Below are 24,329 nucleotides of genomic sequence, written 5' to 3' on the forward strand. Positions count from 1 at the left end.
ACCAACCTTCTCGCAGCTCTGAGGGATGTAGGGAATTTGATGCAGAACAAAATGAAATAAGGAAAGGAGAAAAACAAGGGAAACACAGAGAGTAAAAAGGCCATGTTGTAGGTGTTCAGATGCTACTTAAACAATTCGAAGGACTTTATTTCTCTAAAGTGCAGGGAGCCCCTTGTATCTCCCTGGCACTCAGGTTACAAAGCAAAAGTCTGACCTGTCAGAGCTAAAACATTTTAAAATAAGAAAGCATATTTACTTTTAAAACAAATTCTGCCCAAGCCATGTGGTTAGCTTATAAGGATAATTAAAATTTCTATAATTTGGTGTTGTATACATTATGTATAATATTATTTGGGAACTTAATGATTGCTGACAATAATAAAAGCTAACCACAGGACTGAAGAGCATTGTAAAATTTATATGAATATTAAAAAAAGATGGAAATTTTCTATCTGCTACACATATATGCATTTACAAAGAATTTAATTACTACAATACTGGAAGAGTAACAAAATTAAATCAAATGATGCCTGGACTGATGTATGCGAGTGAGCAGCAGTGAAAACCATTTCACAAATGCACCAAATATTTTGACTTTAAGAAAATGAAAGATAACGACCTCTGTGAACAAAAAAGCCACTGCTGCTGTTCTGCCTATACTGTATTCTATTTACTAGAGTCATTAAGCTATGCATTTCTAACACTGTGTATGAACCAAAAACTGTGACTATGTTTTTATATGTTCATTTTGCCTATTGAGGACGATAATGAAATGCCCTCTATAATAATTAACAGAGGAATTTTTTAATGTTATTGTCAGTATCAAAAGTAGTGAGATTAAAGGTGTCCTTCCAATGTTGATCAATAGGGAGGAACAAAGGCCAGAAAGGATCTGTTCACTGCTGGGGAAAAAGTTGGGACTGATGGAGGAGGGCTGGTCACCCTTTAACACCTCCAACAGTTAGGTTTGAAAGGCAATTAGTAGATAAACACAGCAAGCAGTCTAGTCATCGGTGTTAGAATCAGGATAATCAACAGAAAGGACCAGAAACACGTAACAGAGCAGATACTATAGGTTCAAATCAGTGCAGGTAAGTCAAGTGCAAAAAAGTAAGAAAAATTAAACAAAAATAACAAACCAATCAAACCAAATCAAAAACAAATCATACTTACAATGACCTCATGGGCTATGGCCCCTGCAGACTTTATTGGCTGATTCAAAAATGTCTCATGAATTTTAAAGAGAAAGTTAACACAAGTTTTGATAGAAACATGTTGGTGTTGTAAACTCGTGTTTCCTACCTCTGACATATAGATTTGCAGGGGCAGAGTAGCGGGTTCCATCGTTGTTGGTCGCCACACATTCATACTTGCCCTGGTCAGACTCTTCGCTCTGCTCTATCTGGAGGGCTCCTGGTTGGGAATAGCAAACGGGGTAGCAGAGTATGTTTGGTTAAAATGATGTTGAGCGCATGAAGGTCACAAGCAAAAATAAAAAGAAAAGAATTTCTTTTAGCTCAAGGAAGCCAACATCAGCCCCCTTCATTTCTAGCTTTGCTTTGTCCTTTCAAGCTTCAGTAGTTGGACAGTTTGAGAGAAGTCATAATTAAACAATCTTCAGTAAACTGCATGAATGGAATACTACATTCTTGTATCTGTTACTATAAACTCTCTTGTTTAAAGTTTATCCCCCATCATTATCACAGCCTAATCCACTGGCTGGGGTAAAATAGAGACTGTGTTATCCTACTATACAGTAGGTGAGGGATAGTTTCAAATGGTAATCATGCAAGACACAAGAAATATTGTTCGTCTTAAAAGGCCTAAAGTAACAACAAGGGAAAAGAAAATAACACATTATTAACCAAATCCAAAGGAAAAGAAAAGAAAAGAAAGACACCTAAGTTATACTCTGTCTATATTTACCTTGTTGATGGTTTCTTGTGAAAAAAGGCTCATTACTGATAAGACTACAGGGTCTAAAAAGACACTCATCCTAACGCCAATGTCAAAAAAATGCCATAATTTCACTTTAAAGAATAGGGGCAAGCCCTTCAATATACAACATGTCACTGGACTGGTCAATATGGGGATGAGTGATACTGCTTCAGGGAAACATGGATCAAACAAAAGAGGTTTACAGTATAAGAAAGCAGCATAACAAGGGAGGACAATTGAAAGAAAGAAATTTAGGTATGAATTTTAGCATATTCAATCACAGATCAAGTGCAATATTCACCTAACAGAATAATTTTGGACTTCATCTAGGTGAAGTTACTTTCAAAAAATGCAGCGCATACAAAAAATTGAAAAATGCTGCTCATATATGTGGAAAAATTTTAATTGAAGTATTATGTAAGGCAAAACCAACATATAACCCTCTGTAACAAAAGTTTGACATGCAAATCTTAGCAAGAAATGTATGTCGGCACAACTTACAACCTTCTGACAACCCTTAGCTGAAAAATAAAATGCAATTGTATTAGAAGACAAAATTCAAAATATCGGCCTGAGCCGACAAGAAGGTAACCAACCACTGCTTTAGCTTGTGAAAGCTACAAAAGACACCCATAAAAATCCACCAATGGGATCAGCAGTGTGGTGTCACATGACCCAGGGAAAAATGGCTTTAAGCATCAACAATTCTCCAGCTCCATGTCACACGGCAAAAATGAGCCAATCAGGTCCTCGTCAGACTCTACTGTTTGCCTTCCCCAAACCCTGAAGAAAAAAAGTCAAAAAGTAAAATATTCTCCAAACCCAAGAAAAGTAAGAAAAATAGGTGAAAGAGAAAAAAGCACCGCAGAAACTTTATCAAAAAAGTGGTTGTTTGGGCTTTTTTGTAGAGGTACAGGAGAGGAAAGCAAATAGAAGAAATGGAAAAAAATAGTTTGCAAAGATAGGAAGAATTCTTTGGGAGAAAAAAGCAGAGTAGAGGCAATGTTGTCTTCAGCATGCCTGCGTGATTCCACAGCATCTGTGCATATTTTTAGTGCTGAACAAGAACAGCTAAGGGGGAAAAATGCTTGGTTGTTTTAGTTGGACAAAAAGAGGGACACATGATTCGCTATGGCCAAAAAGAAAACAAAAATGAACGGAAAAATATAGTTTAAAAAAATAATTGTCATTGGATATGCTTATTTGAGCCAGGGCAAGCATATCACAACTGAGCTAAATAGGCTCTTGAAACCAGAATACAAAGGAGTAAATAAAGCATAGACAAAAAAAATGGAATACAAATTTAGTCAACGAAACAGGACAAATAAGAAGGAAGGTCCATATGAAAGTAATGGGATTTGGTCTTGGTAAACAGGACAAAAATGGAGGTGATTCAAGTGAATGGATGGGTTGACAGCAAGAATGAATTTATATTATTTTCATTCTGTGAACGTCAGTTCAGCACTCTTACCTCTTATTGGTGTACCACCTGGGTGGATAATATGAATGCAAATAAGATTAGAAAGAAGAAGCATTAGTACGAGTAGATAGAGGCTGGGGGCTTTGGAAGAAGAATCAAATTAGATTTAACAGGGTACGTAAATAAAGGTACTAGAGGAAAGAGAAGGGAGAGAGAAAGAGAATAAGAACTTTTCTGTACTCTACTGGCAAAGAAAGACAGGATTCATCATAGAAAAATCATAGGTCAGAGAGAACTTGTACATTGATGTACCACGGGGAGGTGCCATTTTGGAAGTGGCAATGGCTTCTGAAGACCATCTACTGAAGGGAAAGACTTTGAGGCCTTTGTATATGAGATTGAGAGCAGAGATCTCTTTGCTTGACCTGAGCTGGTCACCTCCCTAAAATTCTTGAACTTTCCATACCTATGGTGCTGTTGTTAAGAGATTAAGTAAGTGAGTAAGTGGTGGGTCAGTGAGTGAGTAACAGACATGTGAGGACAGGTCATTACCCAGGTCAGTATATGACAATACTAAGCTGAAGTTTTGTGATTATAATCTCAGGATAAAGGTGATACTGTAGCTGGCAGTGGTAGGATACTTGAACAACGTGGGGTGAGGGAAGAGTGTGTGTGCCTCAAGTAGTAGCCCTGAAACTAAACTATCTGTTAGTAAAATGCATGCCATGCATTTTAATAGTTGTTGGAAACATGGGAATTAGTGGGGAGTGATGTGTGCTTTAGAGCTAAGCACTTACCAAAGGATTCTGTAGATTTAAAAATATAGAGAGAAGAAAGACAGCATAAGAATATGATTATATTCTTTAGGTAAGTTTAGTTAACATGGTTTCGTTAATGATCTATCAACTCTAGGTGAATCAAAGTCGCACATTAGAAATAAGGGTTAATTCTACACAGTTCTGTTGAAAACAAGTCAGCAAGGAAGTAAGGTTAACAAGACGATTTAACAAAGGACAGCTGTGAAATCTGCGAAGACAGGTGGTCAAACATACAAGACTTTAAAAAAATTTACAAGTAGTTGTGCTAATATGTAGCAGTTAGCTGCCACATAAAGCCGAAAGCTATGATTTATGTAACATTTTTAGAAAATAGAATAATCTCTCTGTATTGAGATATTGAAATCAAACTAGGGATATTCAGGCGAATGGGTATATTAGGGTATGTCACAGGCAAATAAAAACAAAGATGGCATCTACACATTAAAGCAGGGGCTGTAAGATCAAAGAATCAAGGGGTAAGGGAAAAGCCTAATGAAGTTTTACGCACTACTGTGGCTGATTAGTGTCCAGAATTAAATGTTCTCCTTTAACCTAAAGAAAGTTCTTATGCAAAGCAAATATTTATTCAAAGGAATTTTAAGGATCCCTCTTTTGAAAGTAAAATTTCAACAAATGCACAATGATTGAGGATTAATTTACTTTTCTGCATGTCTCCTATTTTAAAATCATGTGCACTCCTTTGCAGTTTCTGAATGAAGCCAAATGTTGAATATTAATTGTTAAAACAAATAAGAAATGAAGAGAATGGATCCAAAAAATACTGCACCAATGCAGTGGAAAGAAAATCAACACAAAACAGCAAAAGAAGTCATTGTAAAAAGTCACAGCAGTGAGCAATGAGGGCAGAGGTTAGGGCAGAAGCCAGCAAACACAGAGGGGAAACAGTCCCAACAGCCCATGACAACACTGGAAGACAAAGGGAGACACATACAGACAACACACACCGGGGCGTACAGAGAGTAGAGGACAGGAAATAGTAGAAACAATGCCATTACCTACAAAATTAAAAGCCAAATGAGAAGTTAAATTATGGGAGGAAGAAGAGGATGAAAGAACAGAGGAGACAACAGGGGGAGCAGATCAGATAGAGGAAAACAAGAAAGGAGACTCCCTTTTGTAATTAAGTTTTCAGCAGAGGAAACCTACCTGATCTGAGCTGTTTAATGCGTCCATTGTTGTTGGTGGTGTTGACAGGGAGGAAGTCTTTGAACCAGGAGATGTCTGGGTCTGGGTTGCCACTGGCGGCACAGAGCATGGTGGCAGTGCGTGTTCGCTCCACCACTTTCAACTGTGGGCCCATGTCTATGGTGGGGAAACCAGGGGGCAGCTGGTCCTCTGGAAATAGATGAGAAACATTGTAGCAGAGGTAAGACTGAGCAAGTTAGTGGTCCTCCTCAAACCCTGCAAGACTGAGGAGGAAGAGCCAATGGAACCTATTGTCATAAGACTGCAGAATAAAAGAATGAGTGAAAGCAAACAGGAGAGAGAATTATACAAATTTACAACAATACAATTGTAGTGAGGTACGTGTGTAACAGCAAAGAAGTTACCAGCTACCACGATGGGTGCTTTTTGTTGCACTATTTACTCTGTCAATAAAGCAAACATTATTTCTAAAGCCATTTACATTTAAAAATTGTTTTCCCTACCCATGATTGGTGTTGACGAGGACATAAAATTAAGGAAAAGTGAAAATGGACAAAAACATTACAGCCATTGCTTTCAGTAATTAAAGGAAAACTTGCCTTCGGAATTTATTACTGTTACCTTTTGCACGCTTTATTGTGTTGCACATTTTACTGTAAATGGATGACATTTCTATTTTGCCCATCAGTCTACATAATGACAAAGTGAAAATATGTTTTCAAAATTATTAGAAAAGTTCTCAGAAATCCAAAACTGAACTATTCAGACCCTTAATTCAGTCCTTTGTAGAAGCCCTCTTGTTAGCGATTACAGCAACTACAAGTCTTCTTGGGTAAGTCTCTATAAGCTTTGTACACCTGGATTTGGGCAGTTTATCCCTTTCTTCCTGGCAGATCATCTCAGGCTCTCAGTGGATAGGAAGCATCTGTGAACTGCCATCCTCAGGTCTCTCCACAGATGCTTCATGGTGTTTAAGTCAGGGCTATGGCTGGGCCACTCAAGGACAGTCAGAGATTTGTCCCAAAGCCACTCCAATGTTATCTTGGCTGTATGTTTATGGTCATTGCTGTGCTGAGAGGTGAACCATCCCCCTCAGGATGCACTCTGGAGCAGGTTTCTTCAAGGACTTATCTGTATTTGGCTGCATTTATCCTTCACTGATTTCTGCTGAGTGTATGTGCTGCTGAGAAGCACCCCCATAGCATCATGCTGCAACCACCATGCTTCACCATAGGGATGGCATTAGCCAGATGATGAGCAGTGCCTGGTGTTTGCCAGACATAGTTTTTGGAGTACTGCCCAAAGGCTTCAGTTTTTGACTCATCAGACCAAAGAATGCTCTCAGCATCCTTTAAATGCCATTTGGCAAATTCCAAGTGAGTTGTCATATGATTTTACTCCTGGCTTCCATCAAGCCACTCAACCATAAAAGCCTGATTGATGGATGGTGTTCCTTCATGGATGCTTGGCAGGTTCTCCTATCTCTGCGTAGGACTTTGAAGCCCCGTTAGAGTTACTGTTGGGTTCTTGGTCAAAGAGTACTAGTGGTTCCAAACTTATTCCATTTCACAATTATTGAGGTCACTGTGCTCCTGGGAACATTTAAAGCTTTAGAATGTATTTATACCCTTGCCAAGATCAATGCCTTGCCACAATTTTATTGTGGAGGTCTACAGAGACTTCCTCGGATTTCTTGGCTTGGTTTTTGTCCTGACATGCTGTGTGAATTGTGGGACCTCATATATGCAAGCACGTGCCTTTATGTCCAGTCAGTTTAATTTTCCAGAGGTGGACTCCAAACAAGTTCTAGACAAATCTCAGGGGATAATCAAACAGAGTGTAGCTAATCACAATTGGAGGACCATAGCAAAGGGTCTTAAAACTTGATGAAATGGAAAGGAAATAGGAAATATTTATTCGCTTTCTTGCATAGTTAGATGATCAAATCAATTACTCTTACATCTGTTAGTTTAATTCAGCACAAAGACTGGAAGCAGTGAAACGGCTAGCCAGTATGAATTAAACAAGATATAATCTTATACTCAGTCTAATCAGTAAGCTTTAGAGATGGTGGTAAGCTATCTGTCATCTGCTGTTTCAAGTTTTTATGCTAAAGTAAGCTAGCTGTCCTCTGGAGGTAGCCTCCTATTTTACATTTTATATGTGATATGTGTCAATATTGATCTTCATTTCTAACTCTCAGTATGAAAGCAAATGAGTACACTTTCCAAAATGTCAAACTCTTCCTTTAATAACAGAAAAGAAGGAGTGATATCTACACTGGCTACACATGTATTCAAGAAAGGTGGACCTTTGATGTTCTTTGATGATGGCAGGTGGCTTCACTGTGTTCTATAAGCTGTCTTGTTCCTGCCTGTGTCTCAACTTACTGACTGAACAAGGGCAGGCTTCATCTTGCTGCCGTTTGAGATGTGAAAGAAGATAACTCACATTGCTCTTTGCTCCAACCATGTTCTTTTAGCAAAACAAAGAAAATCAAAGCCTAGAGCAGCTTTATCTGGAGCTCATTTCTCTGAACAGGAAGTATTTTTGGATTGCAGTAAGTGATGATCTTTGAATGGGCACAGAGTGGAATATTCCATACACCATAAGATCCCCATATCCAAAATGTCTGCGCAATGTTAGCTATGTGTTAATCTCCAAAATAAACCCTGCTTATTCTGAATGCCAATGAGGTTTATGTGCACCTTTAAGTTTTCCTTTCCCTGCTGTGATATGGCTAATTAGTGTCTTCCGTTGCTCTCGTAAACGGCACCTTTTTGGAAACAGTTTCTTCATTAAATTTTCATGAGGAGACATCAGTCTGGAAACAGCTTTGAGATGCCATAGCCTGCACACAGCCAAACGACAATCATGGCCACCTTCCAACAATGCTTTTGGGTATCTGGCATGAGAAACCACCTCAATGGATAAATCTTCTCAGAAATAGACTGTATTACAAATGAGTGACTTCAGACTGAACTGCAAAACTTTCCAATGCAACTCTGTGTCCCTGACTGAACTGAAGTGTTTTGACAGTGATGGAAGTCTATTGTTTGTTGCATATTTTAAAACAGCCATTCATACAGAAACATTATCTTATGTTTTCACAAAGTGGTTTGATTAATTTGAGTCTATAATGTATTCTCTCAACACTGGTCATTTTCTGGGCAGATGTGCGCTGTTAGTCATACAGTGAATCTTGGCCCATGCATCCTTATATAGTTTATTACTTTAAGTCCTTGACATTGCTTGCAATATATTATGTACAGTATATTATCTTTATCCCTTTTAGTGGCCATTAAGGTAATGAGAGATGCTTACTCTATCGCTAAAAGTTTTTGGGTGTCTGGCGGTATATTTGTTTGTTGTTTATGTAAAATTATTGTGCTGCTCATTAAAACAATAACCACTTAGTCATTTCACCTCAGTCACCCATTAAGAAGTTATACAAATTCTTCTAAATTTAAATTTAAATTTATTATTGTCACCACTGTTGATGTCTGTGGTTCTGGATACAGTGCATTTAGTTAATTTTGGAAGAGTGCTCAGATATTCACACAGACAATATGTGACACTAAATTTAGTGACAAAGCACTTCTTAGAAGAAACAGAGTAAATGAAGACCATGCCTGACTAATAGCATAAGAAAAGAGGTTGATCATAACAACTTATCTATTATAAAAGCACCCTGTTAACAACTATCAAGAAATGAAGGAACAGTCTAATGTGAGTAACTGCACTTTCAAAGCTGCTCATTCAAATGGAGAAAGACAGGGAGGAGGGGAAAGGAATTAATTGTACAAGGTAGCTCCTGTCCAAGCTCCTTTCAGCCTGTTCAAGGTCGAACAGACAATTAGTCGATTCTACAGTGAGTCAAAAGTATACCTGATCAAACACAATAGCCAGGAGCAAGCCTAGGAGCATGGATGCATGTTGAATATAGTAATTGTATGTGACAACCCATGCGAACTAAAAAGCAACTCCTGTGAAATTGCAATGTATTCTGAAACAAAGTGCTCAAGAGATCATGATTTAGCTGTCTATTAGGATGTCAGAATTGTTCCCATGCTGTAATATGAAATGCCCCAGGTTACTCCTCCTTAAGGTGAAAGAAGAGGGTGTGGGACGACATTCATTTTAAATTGTAAATGGTGTAGCCTTGGTCAGAATGATCGCTTTTAAAAATGAGGACCCTGTATAATGTTAGGACAGTAAAACCATAGTATTTATGTCTGATTTACATAAACTGCAGTATGACTCACTAAAATTGTGAAAAACATGTAAAAATGAAGCTGGGTCGAGTGTTCAAAGAGTACTTTAACCACCACCACCACCACCCCCACCCCCACCCTACATAGAATGTGTGTTACATGATACTAGCCCGTAATTCCAGTGCAGGCAGCTGATATGACTCCAGGCAGTGCATTTAAAATTAATGATCTGTTACAAAGGTTTCTGGCCTTTTGAATGCATTCTTCCTTAGCCCAGAAATGTAATTTACAGCTGCTTACAGATGAGCATGAGTGCTCATCTAGAATGGCCACAAAGTCATGACATCAACTGTGCGGTATCTAAACACTTTTCTTGCATAGAACTTGAGATGAGGATGCAAAACTAGAATAATAAACACAAGTACTCTGGCAATCTCAGGCTTCTTGCAGCTCTCATTTACTTATGAAGGTGAATTACCATTGTGATAGTAAATAAAGGGAGGGAAATTTAACATATCCTAGCTTGTGCTCTGATTAACACGTCACATCAACAGAGCTGCTGCAGCATTTTCCTTACCAGGCCAAGAAACCAAAATGAAATCAGATTAATCACTAAGTTGTGCCACAACATGTTATAACATATAATATATATGTTGTGCCACAACATTTTACGTTTTGGAGAAGTTAGGTTATTGGCAAACTGTTAAAAGTAAAGAATGAAATAATTAACCAAGGTCCAAGTGTCAAGCAGTTTTCCCCATGTGCTGTGTTTGGAGTTCTGCAAATGGTCACAAGGTTGGTTTTGGACTCGTGGTTAGCACAGAGCTAATTCATTATTACTTAGGAGTCTGCTGTAATAGCATTGGAAATTGGAAAAGTTTGGATGTTCTTGTAGTGCATTTGCTTTCAAATGTGTGTGTTAGGGTTAACACATCATATGTTGTATCACTTGAAAATGCAGTGCCAAGCTACCCTGTACAGTATATGAAAGTCAAAGCTGAAAGGTGAAATTAAAAGGAGAAAAAAAAGGGTTTTACAGATTTCCCTCACTTCCTTATTCTACCTCGCTGAGAACTGCAATCTCAAGGACAGTCTAAGACAAGGGCAGTTTCTGCTTTACAGACCTATACTGTATATTCAACAATGGATCTACACACTAAATGAGATGGAAGGGAGAGAAATGCTGAAGTCACCTTCTAGAGAAGTGCTGAGCACTGGTGCTTGATATAAAAAGACTCCCAATGACAATTTGCACACATTAGCCACTGCCAGGCTATCAGGCTGTATGAGTGTGTGGTGCCAAGTATTGGAGGAGTATAAAAAGGACATTGGCTCAAAAAGTACCTCAGTGAGCAGATTTTTGCGGAAGACATAAGGCCACTGGACGTAAACTCAACCCATTAGCAGATTATATCTATTGATCATTCATACAAAATACGAGCAAGAGTGATATCACATTTTCCGTGTATGACAACAGTGGCCATTTCAGTTATAAAATGTTGCCTAAATGCAGCATAAGTTCAGCACATTTTGTCGTCATACTGCAGTTGCTATCAGTATTACACACACTCATATGCTCTGTTCAGAATAAATTTCTTACCTGCTGTGGTGTAATGATTGAGTAACAAACTCAAGTAGTTGTCCCCTTTGTTTAGGCTCTAATAAATGAGCCTAACTGAGTCTCAACAGATAAAGGTACTATTAAGTTGTGATCAGTTACTGTTTAAATTTTTTTTTCAGTTAGTGCTGCAGCAAGACACGTGTGTATGTACAGTCTGAGGTGATGTTTACAGTGTATTACAGGACTAATTCAGTTACATCTATGGAGTGGAACTCTTTTCCAGACAGTTACATTAAAGCCAGGATTTCTGCTTGAGTTGGACATGTGCTCAAATGTAGACAGCTGTGTGACACTGGCTCCTGACATCCAAATTAAAAGCCTGTTTGATTCTCCTGCATAGCACCTACACAGGGTCAACAGAAACATAAGCATGCCTTTGCTGTCACTCTTTTTATTTGGTGAATGATAAACTGTACAAACAGCACTGGTTTTCAACAAAGAAATTTTGTAGCAAGGTGGTGTTGCCAGATATTGATACTCTGTTAATATTGTATATGCTAAAGCTAACAGCTTTACAACTTTAAGTAAAGTGGGTCTGACAATTTATCTGTAATATATATGTTAATTTTTACAAAGTGGGCTTTTGACATGTAAAAATGCTGTAAAATATTTTAAGAATAATGACTGTCTTCAATAGGAAGTTCACACAAAAGCAAAATAATGGTCAGGAAATGAAGTGTAAATCTGATTCTTGAGTCTCATTGATTAGGTGACCTGTGGATGCTGTTTTATGTCACTGAAATTACATTTGCCTCCCAAATAATTCAATGAGCGCGAAAAGAATTTGAGAAGAAAATAAGCATTTGTTGCAGCGGAATTTCCAAGTGAAGCCATAAAAACATAAACCTTTCTGGTCACATTCTGGCTTAAATTCCGTGGTTGCTGCACAGAATTGGATTTGGTCCGACCCTTTTCTTCCCAAGCGGAACAAGGCTTTTCACCCCGTGGTTGAGGTTATTCTTCAGGGAAAATCCCTGCAGGCCATAATAAGATATATTTGTTGGACGTATTTGAGTGGATACAATCTCTTCAAAGAGGCTGTCACAGGTCACTTGCAGTGGCAGTGTAGTGGAGAAAAGTGTGTGTCAGGGCGTATTGTTGTTTGGGAATCCCTCCTCAGCCAAAGATGCTGGATTATGGAAGTGTGAGAATTTGGGGCAGATGTCTTCACATACGACACTCTTACATTTTACACTCCTTTTTCCTCTGCCTTAAAGATTATTTTTGCCCAGTTTAGGAATCAATCTGATGCTCACTACCCCTCCCCAGATAAGATTTCAGCAAACACAAAAAACCAAACAAAAAAAACGAGCTACAAAACATTACCCATGGAGTGTGACAGTGTCTGCTTATTTTTTTCTGCAGCCTGAGCCAAAGCCATTTTTCCCACCACACTGTAGCATATAATTTGAAGTTGAGGGACACTGATTAAAGCTCTTTCCACACTCAAAAATCCAATAGGAGTGAAAAAGAAGATAGAAGAATTTAGCAGGTTTAGAGTGCTAATCATGTTAATCATACAGCACTCTTACTTCGCACAAGGACATCATTTGGACATGTTTCATGGCTTCCTAATGCATTAGCTGGCCTAGACTGAATTGGGTCTCAGTGTTTTATAAAGTAGTAAGATGTGATTAATAAGAAACAGATTTACATACCCACAATTTAAGGTGAAAGATGAAAGACTTGAGGCAGTAACATATACACATTAAACATTCAGTATTTACATGACCTTAATTTGGTTTCAGAGTCCAGCTTTTGTGCAGGGATGATGTTAAGTGTCTGCATGAACTTTTGGTCTTTGTGGCAAAAACTTGTCTTCTCTTTTTTTTCAAAAATGAGTTTGTTGATTTGGAGTGCATTAACACGGAAACATTGTCCAGTATAATTTGTTTACAGTTCTCCAAAAATTTGTTGCAAGCCTAGTTAATACATCGGTTCAGAGACGACCTGAATCCTCTTCAACAAAATGTTCTGTTCGGCTCCTGTTCAACTGACGTATTCAGTTTTTTTTTCTCCCTTTGGCATGGGAGAGGGAACTGTTAATTATGCTTTTGTTTTCACACAAACAAAATTACTCAACCAAACGTAAGAGCTCTTGATTAACAAAGGCAGGCAGTAATTCCATTTTGTGCCAATTCTATGACGGCATCTGTTCTATTTTTCTCTTTCCCTCTCTCTAATGTTTCACCACTTTCACCCACATCATTGTCGATTTCCTTGCTCTACTTACAGGGTGCGCCTTACGCTGTGGTAAAAAGGTGTACTTTTACAATCTAGCACCTTGTGATTGACAGGTTTTAAATCTGAGCCCACCCTTTGCTTTATCAGCTACCTGCAGCTTGGTTAAACTATCTCAAACTTGGACCCAAACAGAGTTGCTTTACTCAACACTCCATCCATCATTCTGCCCATAAACTTTTGCAGAGGTGAAACTTGTCCCCACATTAATATTTGACCATGAGACTAGGGCATTTTAATATTTTGTCTAGCTTGTAGTGCATCTCTTTTTTAAAATTCTAATTGGAAAAAATTGAAGATATTGTTTGAATTTACTTGTTCTAGTAAAAATGTTATATTCTTGTGCTCTTAACATTTCCACTTATAATACTGCTTCATACAGGCAATACGAAGCCCCAGACCTGGATTAGATGCAAAGCTTTTTGATAAATACCACTGCACACATGCCTGGGCATTGTTGTTATCATATAGATGGCTCAGCACTGCCTTGGGTAGAATACTTGGAATAGTTAAGATGCAACTGGAAGTGATGACCCTTAACATTAAGGGTATTAAGTATCATTCATGAGTGGCAGGTAAAGCCATTAATTTAGAGATGATCAAGTTAGACAAGTGTGCAAAGTGTAAAAGCACATGTGCATCCTTGGTGTGCAAAAAAGAAGAAATGACGAATTGAGATGTCTAAATTTTCCTAAATACCCTCAGAGAATCCAAACCCTGTATTTATCTCATTGATACATCCCAGTGCTGTTTGGCACAGTCCAGTCCAGTCTAAATGAGATTAGGTTTCCCCCTAGAGCTTCCTTTGAGCCAGATTCTCTACATAAACCCCCTTGGCACCTGCAATGGATAGATATTGCTTAAGTAATCCAATAATGGAAAACAAAATGCTTACTGCCATTTAATAAAGTACACAGGGGTGTGTGGTGAGGGACAAAACTGAAATTTACCTTCTTGAGTTTTTAAAAAAAAAAATTAATGGGTTCGCAGGCTAGTGAACTCTGAGTCAACCCTCAAATTGTTTTAAAACATGGCATGTATCTGGACCGATAACTGGGTTTTTTGTGATTGCCAAGACTGGAAAAGACTCCTGAGGAGCTCAAATGTGAGAGTACATCCCAGTTATATGCCTGGGGCCACAGTTCTTTATGTTTTAAAGCCTTAGACAAACTGATTTGAGAAAATGTTAAGTGGCAAGGCATGACTGCCTTCCAGTTTAGGTTTACAAATGTGACTGTACAGGGCTTGCAGGTCAGAACTAATCCTGTTGTATCTAGCGCTGAGTGCTGGAAAGTTCATGTTTGCTATAAAAAAAGCTGTGATCCATTTATCTCAACTGAGGATACAAATGTATGTTTGAATCATAGTAAAATCAATGAAGTGGGTAACTTAGAAAGGGGATCCTGTCAGTGAGAGAGTCTGTAGATGTACTGTGTGTCGAGAAGCTGTTTCCAGAGAGAAAAGTGAGACATTTACAAACCATCTCACCGTTGTTAGGTTGTGTGATTTTAGGTGAAAAATAACAGGGAAAACAGTTGTCATAGCAGTTCAGTCTGCCCACACTAGGGCTTCCAAACTAGAACATCAGTGACATAGTTTTACAAATGTGGCCCTGTACAGAGTATTTACTTTAACTGAACAGTAAAAGTGTTGCTCGACTGAGGAAAATATGCTTCAATTTAGTTCATTAGTTGATTCTACAGGTATAGAGCCTGCTAATGAATATTACTGTGAATGTGCCACAGTTGGCTCAAACAGCTAATTCCAATTTACTGTAATAGAGTTTTAAGAGGGACAGGCACACTTCAACACAAAGTGGCATTAAGTCTCCCTATCTTGGTACCTCTAAAAGGTAGTTCAGTAATTTGCTGAACAAATACAGCCTCTTGGAGAAAACTGCTAAAACCTGAGGGCAGACAACGAGGGACCATCTAGTATCCACTAAAATTTTATTTTACCCCTGCTGCCTGAAGGAGCCAAATAGGGATGGATTGTGAAATACTATCCAGCGTGTTCCTTTCTGTGATGATGAACGCTGTAACGAAGTAGAAGGGGAGGAAGGTGAAGGTGCAGAAAACTCTCTTAACCCGAGGTTCGTGGCACTCTGTCTCTGTGAAAAATGGCATCCTCTCCCCCTTTGCCCTGCGCTGATTGTTTCTTCCATAAATCCCCTTTGAGATTGTATAATTAATTGAATGCTGCTTATTTGTCATTAAAAACCCTCGCCTAATGCCTGAGATTATAAGGAAACCATTGCAGAGTCAATCTATTAATCATCAGGCCCTTTTTTCCCCAGAAAAACCTTCACAGATGAACAATCTGTGCCGTCCCTCATTCTGAATGACACTGGAGAACTAGTTGTAAAACTCTTAAGTGTACTGGTGTCATGGTACAATATTTCATAAAATGGTATGACCTTTTTTTTTAACACTTGGAAATCTGAGTATAGTCAAAACATAACATAATGCTTCAAGTCATTGGGAAAATAAGCTTTTTTTTACCATTTATATTTCACCATGAAAGACAGAACACACCTGCAATTTTCATATATCTCTACAAAGGGCGTAACCATGTTATTGACATTCTTGGGATGCTTTCGAGATTGATTTTTGGAGTGTTCACTCCCTTGGGGACTGCATTGGAAAGTCTTACACTTGTGTGTAGGGAGCTTCCATTTGGTTGGAATTTGGAGAGAATTTGATAGAAAGTGGCGGGGAAACAGGATCTAAGGCAGAAATGGCTGGAGTTATGCATTAAAATGACCCCGCCTCCGAGCCTGCTTTCCCCCACAGACAATTTTTATGGCCGTTGCTGCTGGGGCAGATTGGATCAGCCAAGCAGAGGGCATGCAACAGAGATGTACGCCACGTCTGGCAAGGCACCCCAGCTCTCCCTAGGCCCCATGTCATTCATAAACATGACGGATTAGCTGTGATATTCCTCCATTTACAACATAAGCGAAGGGAGTGGGAGGAAGAGAATGAAAGCAGAGAGAGAGTGTTAGTGTCGGATGCCCCTTAGGGGTAGTGCTAAAATGGATGGGTAAAGAGGGAGATGAAAAGGAGAGATGAAGCAAGAAGGGCGGAGAGTGGGCCTTTCTCTACAGGCCTGGCTGGGCAAGCAGCAAGGCAGGCAGGAAGCCAGGCACAAAGCTCCATTTACGCTCAGATTCTTCCCACCCCCCTTCTTGCTTTACAGACTGCACGTCAGCTCAGCCAGATGTACTGTTCTGAGTAAAGATCACCTACGGGGAAGGTGTGTTGGGAGAAAGAGAGACCTCTTCTACCTACAATCATGTCTTTCTTCCACACTACCATTGTCTTTCGCATTCACCTTACTCATTGACTTCATCTGCCTCGATCCAGCCGCGGTGCACGTGGGAAGATGCTTGATGTTAAAGACTCTCCCTCGATCTGTCTTTGTCTGTCTCCCACCTTCTTTCCCTTCTGTCCCTCACCCTCCCTCTTCAGGATTTCACTTTGCATATTCCATTTGCTGGTTGTTACCTTGAGCAATGATTCCATTTACTTCCGAAAACAGTGTCCCATTTATTTAGAGTTGGGGGAAGGAAAAAAAAAAATCTGCTCTTGTCTCCTTATCTGCCATCAGCATTTTTTTCTTCAGTTATTATTAGGAATATTCAAAGGAGGAGGGAGAAAACAATTTGACAATGCTTTGAGCTATTTGCCAAACACAAAGCTAAAATGGATGTCGCTTATTCTCTCTCAACTCCACAAAATACACCTTAGGAAGCCACTTTTTTAATGCATTTATTTTTTAATTTTATTTAGCTTTTTCTTAACAGTCCATCAACCTCCATCTGATCCTCTTGAGTGCATAAAGCATTCACAAATAAAGAGGATATGGCAGGGAATATATAAACACGAAACACTACCTTCTCCTTAGAGACGCCTCCATTCTCACTGATGCTCCTGTCACTTTGAAGCATATACTGCCAGACATCTGTTCTGTTTTTATGTTTCAGGCTTATTCATTGTCTATTTACCCTCTTACCGCCCACTTGGGATGACTACATGATGCTTGATGCTTCAAAGTTTAACAAAGTGTATGTTTGTGTTTCATGGTGCATTAAGTTGTCATTCTTGCCATTTTTCTTTAAATAAAATTAGACTATTTAGGGTTGATTCGTTTGTTTTTGTCTGTGCAGGGGCAGCTGATAAAGGCCAAAGCCAGAGGCAGGAGCCAGCAGGGGCTCAGGAGAGTATCAGCAACCAGGTGAGTTTTCCTACCAGGCAGGAAAAAAGACAGAAGGCAGAACTGTGAGACACTGACTTGCTTCATTAACCTTTATGTACTATACATTCAGAAGCAGGCAGGACAGTTTGATCAAATGGGCATTTCTAATACCTTGGCATGGATTGTCACATGTCAAAAAGAAATTACAGAAATCAGTTTATTTAAGGGGAAAAAATGACTGTATTATGTGTGTATGTGGTGTGTGTTACCTCACTTTCGAAAAAGCTTCCCATCAGTTGTCAGAATGCTCTGAACTTTAATCACCTTTAGCATTTTTGTGCATGACAGTGCCAGATATCGTTATGGGTCATGGCTCAAGACTCTTCCATTTAATCATGGTATCATCAGACTCGGATGAGTACTCAGGGAGACGTGCTGTATAAATGTCTGAGGAAACAGACTTAGTACAAGTTCACTTCCTACTGAGAAAGGGAAAACCTAGCACCAGCCATTTCAATAATTTATATAGCTAAAAGCTTGCTACAGGAGAGGGGAGTATAGAGATTATTCATGCTTGCTAACATCCTGCAGAGAGAGGACCTTGTGGATCTCAAACAGCCCTAATGGAAAATGGGGTTATATCAGGCTTTTCAAATATAGCAGACAGACATTCTTTCCAAAAGTAACTGTGGCAGACGATGGGTGTCACAGCAGGCAGCGGGTGGCATTATTTTATTATGGAAATTACTATATTGACACCACATGTTTTGAGATTTGACAGGTGGGTTTAAAACTGATGAAACTTGTGATGAGAATATGCAAGGTTTTGTCCCCCTTTACCTTCATGCAGCCATACAGCATCTAATTAGTCACTGCACTCATCTTTGCTGTACTAAATGTAATAATGTATAGACAACTAATTACACTCAAAAATCAATTCTTACCACATCATTTTTTTCCTCAGTCCAAAGTTGTTTGGTTGTAATTAGTGAGCCTTACCCAGCTTGAAAAGTTTCTCAAGATCATTAGATGCATTAAGGATGACCCTGCAGTACCTAATTAATCTAGTAGAAAATGACTTTATAGTGCAGCTTAGATCAAAGCTACTAACATTAGCACCCCTTGACTACCTGGCTCAGACTTATACACTCTTCGTTTTATGACCTTGTGTCCCATCACGTCCAGCCAATGCAATATTCCTTAAAAATGTGTTATGCTCTTCTATGTGGTGTATCATTTAACATGCACAGTTTAAGATAGTAGTTTATCAAGCTAATAAGTGTCTAACCTGCCTTTGCTATATATTTTTTAAAATCTACTCTTTATGTGTACTTCCAGAAGATGTGAGAAACAATTTACATTTTAACTGAACACGTAATTACAAAGCCAGTACTGTGAGGTCACTGTGGCATCTGAGGGGGAAAAAACACAACCAAATACCTCATTTGTCTGAATCAATAATTATTAATTTAAGAGGCTGTGTTTACTTTTATTAAAGCAAATACAGAGTCACAGAATGTGAAGTGTTATCTATCATGTTCCGAGTGCAGTCCAAGTGTCTTTGTGGCTCCAGCAGATGTTTTCTCACACACTATGCAGACTGTTAAGTCCAACATCCATCTTGTTGGCAGCGGTTTTGTCTTAAATCATCCAGAATACTGTGCAGATGCTGATTGGCTGATTGACAATTAACCACGCAGAGGATGTAAGTGGGTGCCGTTTTGATTTGGTTTTTTATCTCCCCTTTTTTTATTTTTATTTTTCTTTCTTGGAGGAGAAATCAGAATCAATTCTGGGAAGCAAATCAACTCCCATCTTTTTAATTACAATAATGAATAGCTTGTCATCATGCACTCCATTTTTGTGATACATTAGAGAGTCAAGTTGGGAATTGAGAGGAGATCAAGCTAAACAATAACTCTGCCTTTGGATATTTTATAAAACATCAAATGGACATGCCGTCAGTCACTAAGCATAGTGAGGAGAGAGGAGAAAAAGCATGTCGGTTTCTGGGAAAAACATGCTGCAAATAGCATTTAATGACCACTTATTCACATGGAAAGGACTAGTAGAACTAATAGATAATGATGAGGAAGACAAGTTTAATAGTCCAACCAATTGTAAGAGGATAAATCAGGATCAATTGTACCTCATAGAGGAGCAATCATTTTAGTTATGTGCAATTTCCTAAAAGCCTAAAAATGCTTTCCAAGAAGTTCGGAGTATCCGTTTTATGTTTAAGAGCTAAGCTCTGACAGTGAGTCAGCATGTTTTCACAGCACCATTTCTTCAAAAATGTATTTTTCTAACAAAATTGAGTGTTCCATGTGGCAGCCCAGGTCTTGCCATCTATAGAGCGCCCGCCAGTAAACCAGAGAATTGTATGGTAGCTGCTGGCCCCCTACTCTCCTTTTTGCAAGCCACTGATCACAAGCACAGTAATTTTACAATGGTCACTTGCTTCATCCCCACTGCATCCCTTGCTCCGACAGCCCGAGACAGCTGACACAGCATTTATCTTCCTAGGCAATTTGAGCATACAGACTGGCTTTTGTTCATCGCTCAGTCTATTCTTGTTAAAAGGAAGCCATTATACGTTGAGAAAATGATGCAGGAGAATACAGATGATTGTGGGTAGGATTAAGCATTAAGGTAAATTTTTATTTACTTATTCATTTTTTATCAGTCACTCCTACAGTTTTCTGCAGGTTTTTGCTATGCAGGCAGGTTCACACTGTTTACATTAACCAGCATCTTATGGATATCAGTTAATTCAGCTTAGAATGTAAATTAAGCAGCTGCTGGCATCTTTTATTAAGTGTGGAAATGATTTTTCTTACAACAATGACAAAGAGCCGAGTGCATACATTGTCTATGAATAACCACTGATCATGTAGCAGCCCTTTCATTGTATGTGGAAAGATCTGTCTCAGCTACACGGCTTCGACCGTGCTATTGCACCATTCCATACAAATGGAAATGATGCATTCTGTTTTTCCGTCACAGGAGAGTGGCTTCCCATTTTCCACTCCCACTGTCAAGTTGTGCACAGCTGCATAAGTTTGCACGCTTGTGTGTGGGGCACAGGAAATGGTTGTTGACAGCATAATGGGAGTATGAGGATGCAATATAAATCCTTAATCATGCCTGAATCATGAACTGCAGCACTCAAATGCACACATCATTCTGCTGCAAATACTGTTGGCAGAGAGTCTAGACTCTGTGAGCTGTTTTGGCTACATTTTAGGTTATTTTTATTGTTTACTTATGCCTAAAAGTATACACAAGATTTCTAACTGTGCTAATATTGTCTAGTGACTTACTGAATTATTCCACTTACAGACTCTCTCTGAGTACATGTGTATATGCAATTATCCTACAGAGGCATATTCATAAATTAGATCAAATACTACTTGACTGAAATCATATTCCAGCCATGACACCCAAAATGTGCTGTTTCTTCATTTCTCAATCCCCTTCTGTCTTTCTCAATTAGCAAGCAAATAGAGATGACCTTAATTCAAAGACATGAGTCGCATATGAGTCGGGTCATCTCATAGTTAATCAAAACAGAGAGCGGGAGAAAAAAAGGGCGATAAGAAAACCCGTACCTCATGCCGTGGCCTGGCAGATTTGACTTGGAACATCATTACGTCTCAGGATTCGCCTCTCATGCAAATCGCTTCTCTAAGCCTGGAAGTTCATTACTAATGGTGCTTCCCATCAAGTTGGAGGCCCATCCGAATACTAATATCCCCCAGTACTTTGGATTTGTCACCTCGAGTCCCCTCTCCTCATAGCATGACAATTACAACAATGTGCTTTTCCTTCATGGAATTAGGCATCAACCCCTGTGGCGAGCTTCCCACAACAGATGCTTTGCAGTCGTTTCCACAGACCATTGGAGTCCAAATTAACTAAATGAACAGATACTTTATATGTATTAGGCCTGGTGTAATAGGCCTAGTACTTATCTTTGTTGTCTTATTTATTTATCTCTCTAATCCTGCATCACACACTTGTATGCAAGTTTAGTTCTTCTCCAATAGAAGCACCAAAGGTGGAGAGAAATAATTCCTGCTGGTCACAATGACAGACCAGACTTTGGGGAAAAGAAAAAAAAAAGTGGAGTTGCATTTTTCAAACTGCAGTTTATGTCATGTGAAATGATGAGTAGCAAACCAGCAATGCTGTATTTATTGTACTATATGAAGTATTTTTGGAAGGAGGAGGCTTTTTGGTCTCCTAAATAATATATAATGCATCCTTGTGGTAACCTAGTATTACCTCACATTGCTCATACACTACACTACTCTCACAATGCAGTGTGTCAGTTTGTTCCCCACTTCCTCAGAGTCAGACTCATCCCTGCATCTTTGAATAAGGGAGGAAATTGTTTTGGTTTTATTATGAATGTCTTTAACTTGAAGTTATAACTGCTGACGAGAAGATATTAAGTGTAAACTCCAATTATAGAGTTAGAGTTTATCTTATCACAGTGATCCTTGATATGTTTGTTTGTGGCCAGCACTGTGGCATCATTTTTCTTTTGTTTATATTTGATTTTCATCTTACTTCCTTTCCTCTGTCTGCCAAGCTGTCACTGCTGGTAATAATTATTCAGGTATTTTATGAATTATTTGCTTTTTGAGGGCATCACTACCAATGTGCATAACAACCTATTTCCTTAATAAGACTAGACATCAGATATCTAGCAGGAAATGTAATTCTCAAACTGGGTATAGGCTGAAAATCTCTGTTGACAGAGGTAGTGAAATGAACGTATATTTATATACAAATCTTGCAGATTATTGCCTAAATAATTCACAATGCCAATATTTTGGATTTATATGTATCCACAGGAGGCAATGCAAGGACAGGGAGCACACCTCTTTATTTGCACCAACGCTGAGAAAGAAAAAGCTTTTTCCTGTTTTTCTATTTTTTTTAGGCTGTGATAGGTCTCTACTCACCTTCAATACATTGATGGGAAAGGAGAGTGAGCAGAAGAGCAAAATGGAAATGGTAATAAACATGCTAATGCTAGGCCGTAGAGCTGGGAAGAGCAGCCTCTACCCGTCCCTCAGCTATCTGTTGGTTTGTGTGTGTGTGAGTGTGTGCATGTGCGTGTGTGTGTGAAGGGGAAAAACAGATAGAGACAGAGCGAGAGCAAAAGGGAAGAGGAGGAAATGTTCACAATATTGCATGTGATAGCGCACACACATACACACACTTTATGCTCCAGAGTAAACAGGAGAGGGCTGCATGTGAACGTGCCACCTTTCTCTTTCAATCGGCCTCTGGAGACAGTGCAAAAGGCCTTTTGTTGGCTCATTGGTGAGATAAGAAGCAGGGTGGGGTGGGGTGGAGGGTTTCAGAGACTCGCAGAGCCAGCTTTTTTTTCTATAGGATGGAAGCACCCCTTTCAATAGGAACTCATTTGCCATGTTGTGTAATTGTGGCACATAATGGAGCACACCTCATTCAGGCAGCCCAAGGCTTTTTTCTAAAGCCATTTTCTCTATTCGCCACCAAACAAGTCATGTTTTAGAGAGATATTATGCAGCCTTTTGAGCTCAGGGCCACCACATATTTGCCTTTGAATAGAATGTTGTGTGTAATCAAGATAAAATTTTGCTCAGTGCTTATTATAAAAGAGGCACTGTCAACCAACTTGATATTTGTCATCTGACTTTTATTCTCACTGCTCACTGGAAGTAAACAAAGTGGCTGACCTTTCCCGCCTGGATTGTTACACGTGTGTAGAGGGGTGCTGGGTATTAACAGCCACTGGCCACTGAGAGATACTGGCATTGAGGCAACCTGTGACTAGAGTACTACTATAAACAATATATGCCTGTTAATCACATGAGAATATACTGCTTTAATTTCTGCACAGTCAAACCAATATCAAAGCTGAAGTGCAGAGATGAAAACTGACTGATTTGAAAATTATTGCTGAGCTTTTCCATTAAACCACCGCGGGCTAGGAATGGATGGCTATTTGCATAATTTAGCTGGCATCTTAATTATTGTGTCAGGAATCTGTATGCAAATGACTTAAGTCACTTAGAAATGGAAACTTACTTGGCTAAATGGCTAATGGACTAAATCTTATCAAGTTAGAATATACAACGTGACTGTAACCAGAGTCTCTAATTGGGTTTGACTGAACAGTGTGACAGTGAGAAACAAAGAAAAGAGGACGGGACAGACATAAAACAAGTAAATGCAAGCTTACCTGGGTTAGCTGGGAGAAAAAGGGCATGTTAGTGGTGAGTGTTTTTTTTTCTTTTGGGGTTGTTGAGAAGGACCTACCACGTAAAACAGTGAGTCTGGTGGTAGCGCTCGTCTCTCCAACACTGTTGGAGGCGACGCATTCATATATGGCTTCATCTCGAGGCGTGCGCAATGGCTGAATTCTTAGCACTGAACCAGAGCCGTCATCGAACTCAATCACCTGCAGGTGCGAGAGACAGGATATGTTAAAGGAGATTTTTTTGTTCACAATGGGTGAGGGACCTTCCGCAGAAAAAAAAAAAGAAAGAAAAAAAAAAACTGTTGAGGACATTTGGCTAACAACACTGATGGTGATTGACACAAGGTGCTTCCTATGACAGAAACGAAATTTGCTGCCTACCTTACATTGAACTGTAGTGATTATTGTGGTTATATACCATTTATGTGCAAAGAGGAACTACAGTATCTGTGCA

The 24,329-nt window shown here is 39.1% G+C and overlaps 1 protein-coding gene across 14 annotated transcripts in view; it reads right to left on the minus strand.

Annotated features, from left to right (window-relative positions):
* The window catches only part of LOC108892381 (protein tyrosine phosphatase receptor type D), a 344,319-nt gene that overhangs the window by 43,657 nt on the left and 276,333 nt on the right, over window positions 1–24,329 (minus strand). For 7 of the 14 annotated variants that reach the window (XM_051076295.1, XM_051076293.1, XM_051076299.1 and 4 more), the window contains 4 exons: window positions 23,935–24,076; window positions 5,344–5,532; window positions 3,410–3,427; window positions 1,303–1,413 (listed from right to left, as the gene is read on the minus strand). In XM_051076295.1, coding sequence (XP_050932252.1) covers window positions 1,303–1,413; window positions 3,410–3,427; window positions 5,344–5,532; window positions 23,935–24,076 — 460 coding nt within the window. Of the gene's footprint in view, window positions 1–6; window positions 53–1,302; window positions 1,414–3,409; window positions 3,428–5,343; window positions 5,533–23,934; window positions 24,077–24,329 lie in introns of those variants that run through there. The other 7 variants (XM_051076297.1, XM_051076296.1, XM_051076302.1 and 4 more) reach the window with 2 other exon arrangements.

The sequence above is a fragment of the Lates calcarifer genome, linkage group LG15 (assembly GCF_001640805.2).
Source record: "Lates calcarifer isolate ASB-BC8 linkage group LG15, TLL_Latcal_v3, whole genome shotgun sequence".
In the NCBI taxonomy this organism is placed as follows: Eukaryota; Metazoa; Chordata; class Actinopteri; family Centropomidae; genus Lates; species Lates calcarifer.